General features: G+C 40.3%; 1 protein-coding gene across 1 annotated transcript in view; it reads right to left on the bottom strand.

Annotated features, from left to right (window-relative positions):
* Positions 1-1,847, bottom strand: part of LOC119572467 (low-density lipoprotein receptor-related protein 8-like) — a 2,559-nt gene extending 712 nt beyond the window's left edge. The window contains exons 1-4 of the mRNA XM_037919578.1: positions 1,842-1,847; positions 1,438-1,500; positions 591-721; positions 98-235 (exon numbers count right to left, since the gene is read on the bottom strand). Of these exons, the coding sequence (XP_037775506.1) occupies positions 98-235; positions 591-721; positions 1,438-1,486 (318 nt within the window). The 5' untranslated portion in view covers positions 1,487-1,500; positions 1,842-1,847. The remainder of the gene's footprint in view (positions 1-97; positions 236-590; positions 722-1,437; positions 1,501-1,841) is intronic.
* Between the last annotated feature and the right edge of the window lie 2,507 nt (positions 1,848-4,354).

Raw genomic sequence — 4,354 nt, forward strand, 5'->3', positions numbered from 1 at the left:
GTGTAAAGATGGCCAACCACATGGTCACACGCATTGCTAACCAATGCACACAAACATGTTAGAGATCTCCAAAGCGACTCCATTTCATTATCCTTACCTGGCACAGACGCATGTCCAGGTCCCCCTCACACGGCGGGTCGGAGAGCTCGCAGTAGCGGCTGATGGTGACGCAGTTGGTGTCTCCCATCCTGCGACACCTGACGGAGCCTCGCTCGCAGTACTCATTGCGCCAAGCCTGCAGTGGGTGTTGGTAGGGAAAGGTTAATGTCGGCAGGAAAAGATTAGTGTTGAGAAGGAGAGGTCACATGTACTCTACGAGAGTCTACGGTGTCATTGTTATGTTGTGATATTTCTTTTGATTACACCAAAAGTTTTTCAAACAGTAGTTCTCAAAGGTAAATCAGATGAAGAAGGCAAACTAGACAAGTAAGTGAGTATCCCGTAATCGTTCTAGCAGCTATTGCTCTAAACTCACTTTTGCCTTAATAAACTTGACAGCGATTCTTATTTGAGTTTGAGGTTCCCATAGAGCTGGACTTGTAGTTTAGTTCCCCTTCCCCTAGAGTGCCACAAAGAGACTCAACACCCACCCCGCAGATGGCGCTCTCCTCGTCGGAATAGTCGCCGCAGTCGTTGTCTCCGTCGCAGATGTAGCGGATCCTCGTGCAGCGATCGCTGGTTCCGCAGTGGATCTGCTCGCTCTCGGGACACGTGGCCGCGACTGAAGGCAGACATCTCTTTGACATGAATCATGACACTAATGACTCCTGGCACTTCATGAGATTTTTAAAACAGTTTTAGGCCATGGATAATCTCCTTTGTTTCCACAAGAGAGAGAGAAAGAACAGAAAAAAGTGGAGGGAGAGAAAGAGATATCAGAAAGAGAGGCTGGCAGATAAATAAAAAGGAGGGATAACGATAGCAATAGGGAGAGACAGAGACAGAGACAGAAAGTGAGAAAGAAAGGTAGATAAATAGTTATAAAAGAGGGAGATAAAGAGAAAGAGTGAGAGCGAGCGAAAGAAGGATAGATTGAGAAATCGAGAGAAAGAGAGAGAGAGGATAGAGGGAGAAAGGGAGAGAGAGAGGAAAGAGGGAGAAGAAGAGAGAAATGGAAGAGAGAGGGGTGGCAAGAGAGAGAGAGAAAGATAAAAAAAATGAGTGAAAGAGAAAGAGGGAGAGAGAGAAAGAGATAAAGAGGGGGAATAGAGTGAGAAAGAGAAAGGCAGAGAGAGAAAGAGAGTGGAAGGCTTGAACAACCGACCAGAGAAGAGACACAGCGAGACAACACCAGTGTAGGGTAACTAAAAAGACGATGAATACAGAACATGGAGAAGATGAAAGAATTAAGGAGACATCGCCAACAAATATGGAAGGAAAAATAAATCGATAAAGGAGAAGGGCGTTTTGGCTGAAGCGTGACCTTTGGAGACTGACCTTGGGAAATGCAGAGGAGAGCTGCTAACAGGACCTTGAGGACCATCATGTTGTCTCCTTGACCTTGTTTAAGAATATATGTTAATAACAATACATATTTTAAAAGAATGGAAGCACAGATTATAAGAAAGACAAGAAAGGGGCACATATACAAATTGAAATATCGCACGTGTCACTAACCAATAAAAATGAATAGAAATAAAATAAATTAATAATGAAAGAATACCTTCAGTAAAACCCTCCTATAGCAAAAGTTGCCATGAAAATTGCAATGAATTCAGGTAAACAAATAGAATCGTTGAATGTTGGCGTTCAGCAACAGATTTTTACATAAACCACCCACTAAATACCAAGTCCGCTTTCTAAAAATCGGATTATAGGAGAGCAAATGTATCAGTACTTACCACACAAAGATTGGAAAGAGTGATTTCGCGCTCGCACAGTTCTGTATTTATAGCATGGTAACTCCGCCCCCTCGCGTGACCTCAGCCAATGAAAAGTCATATTCTAGCCAAATCGTAAACACCTAATCGAGGAGGCGTATGTATTTTCTGTTTGTGTGTTTTGCTTTTTTTCTCTCTGTTTCTCTGTCTGTCTATCTGTCTGTGTGTCTGTATCTCTCTCTATTTCTCTGCCTGTTAGTCTCTCTCTCTTTATCTCTGTTTCTCTGCCTGTTAGTCTCTCTCTCTCTCTCTAAGTGTGTGTGTGTGTGTGTGTGTGTGTGTGTGTGTTTGTGTTTCTGTCTGTTTGTCTGTATCTCACTTTCTCTGCCTCTCTGTCTTTCTATCTCTCTATATATACATATATGTGTGTGTACAAAATCACTCTTCCGTGTTGATACAATGGAACAAAAACCCACAATACAATAAATCTAGTTTTTGTATTGTAAGTTTTTCTTCCATGTGTGTGTATGTGTATCTGTGTGTGTGTGAGCCTGTGTGTGGGTGTTTGAGAGTTTATATAGACATACACAGATATTTACACATTTGCACATATGTATAAGTAAATAGATATACTGTATATATACATACATATACTCATATATATATGTACACACACACTATATATATATATATATATATATATATATATATATATATATATATATATATACTCACAGTTATATATATATATATATATATATATATATATATATATATATAATATATATATAATAAGTCACACACACACATGCACACACACACACATATATATATGTGTGTGTGTGTGTGTGTGTATTAAATTCAAATTCAAAACACTCTATTCCATTAATTGCAATGTCTATTCTGTTTATATATATATGATGTTTCCATTATGTAATAAGCTGTTATATACATAGATATTATACAATGCTTGTTTAACAAGATTAAACATAACAGTAATATCGTAAGTGACTGAAATATCGTGTTTGGCTTGATGTTTAAACGCTTGATGTCACTGATATTTCGATAGATGTTCTTTCACTTTTGTTTTAAATGTCTTTTGGTTGGAGACATTTCTAACATATTCTGGTGGTTGGTTCCAGGTCACCAGTCCTTTGATTTGCAAATTTCTTGCTCCGGTTTCTGTATTGGGTCTTTTGATATATAAGGGGTTATTTTGCCTTGTATGGACACCTGTTTTGTTACCTGTATAGGTAATAGCCAGTTTGGGTAATTTCCTTGTATATTTTTTTTTGATTAGAATACATGTGTTATAGTTGTATTTCTGTTGTACTTTTAGCCATTTTAGTTTGTGTATATGTGATGTTATGTGGTGATATTTCTTTAGATTTCCTAGGGAACATGTGTTGTGTTTCATGGTAAGGGTGCCATGCCAGTATAAACAATTGGTGATGACGGGACTGAAAAGTTTATAATAGGGGATAATCATTGTGTTAATCTATATTGTAGTTTTTATATATACTTTGACTATTTAAACAAATGTAAAACTAGCAAAATAACAGAATTTCTTTTTTTTTCTGCTTGATATTGATACAATGTTTAAAAGAAAGAGTGGGGGCAACTAGTATTTTGATTCATTAATATATTTTAATGATTAACAATTCGGTCTCTGACTTGGAATACTTTACTGAACAGTATAAGGTATAAGGCCGACACACACACATTATATATAATGTATAACAAGCGTACATGCTTATGAAAACAGGATTTCACGAAAAAAGTAAGAATGTTGTTGTAAATTTTAATTGCAGACAGTTAACAATGTATCAGTAGAAACAGTTGTAACAAAATGTTTTTTTTTCTGTTGAGAATACAGTTAGCACTGCAGTCAACAAGAAGGGGATCCAGGTTCATGAGTGAGTAAAGACAAAGGAAAACCACTCAATGCATTCTGAGGACACAAAGTGGCTTGGGATCGCCTAAACCTTCCTCGGGAACAAGCACACAGACTCTTGAGTTCCAGGCACAGCTCGTCGCTCAAGTAGAAATTCTCGAAGTTGAGGGCGGCGCAGTGGTCTTCGGCGGGAGTGTGGGGCGCCTGCTGGTAGTGGTAGCAGGTCCCCTCGTTTGGCCCCCCTAACGGAAGCCGCCTTGCCGCGGTGGGGGGGCTTGAGGTCCCAATGATCTGGTGAGCCGGACCAGAGGGCTACCCATACTGGAGGGGTCACCAGTGAGGGCTTCCTGGTGCACCAAGGCCTATGAGAGGGGATGGTGTACCCACCCCTGGTTCATTCCATCTTGGACCAGGGAGAACTCTCCCACGTGTGTTTGCCGTGCATGGCATCCCGTATTACCAGGAGACAGGAGTCCTGGAGGTTGAGTGATGCTGCACGCTGCGCCCTGCAGCTAGCAACACACCTCTTTGGTCCTTTATTCTGGTTAGACGGGTGGCTTGATCAAGGCCCGGTCAAGTCAATAGGCTGGTCAAATATGGCTAGGGTCAAGCAGGCACTATTCAGTCGGTAGCGCATAGG

The sequence above is a fragment of the Penaeus monodon genome, chromosome 4, assembly GCF_015228065.2.
Source record: "Penaeus monodon isolate SGIC_2016 chromosome 4, NSTDA_Pmon_1, whole genome shotgun sequence".
Classification (NCBI taxonomy): Eukaryota; Metazoa; Arthropoda; class Malacostraca; order Decapoda; family Penaeidae; genus Penaeus; species Penaeus monodon.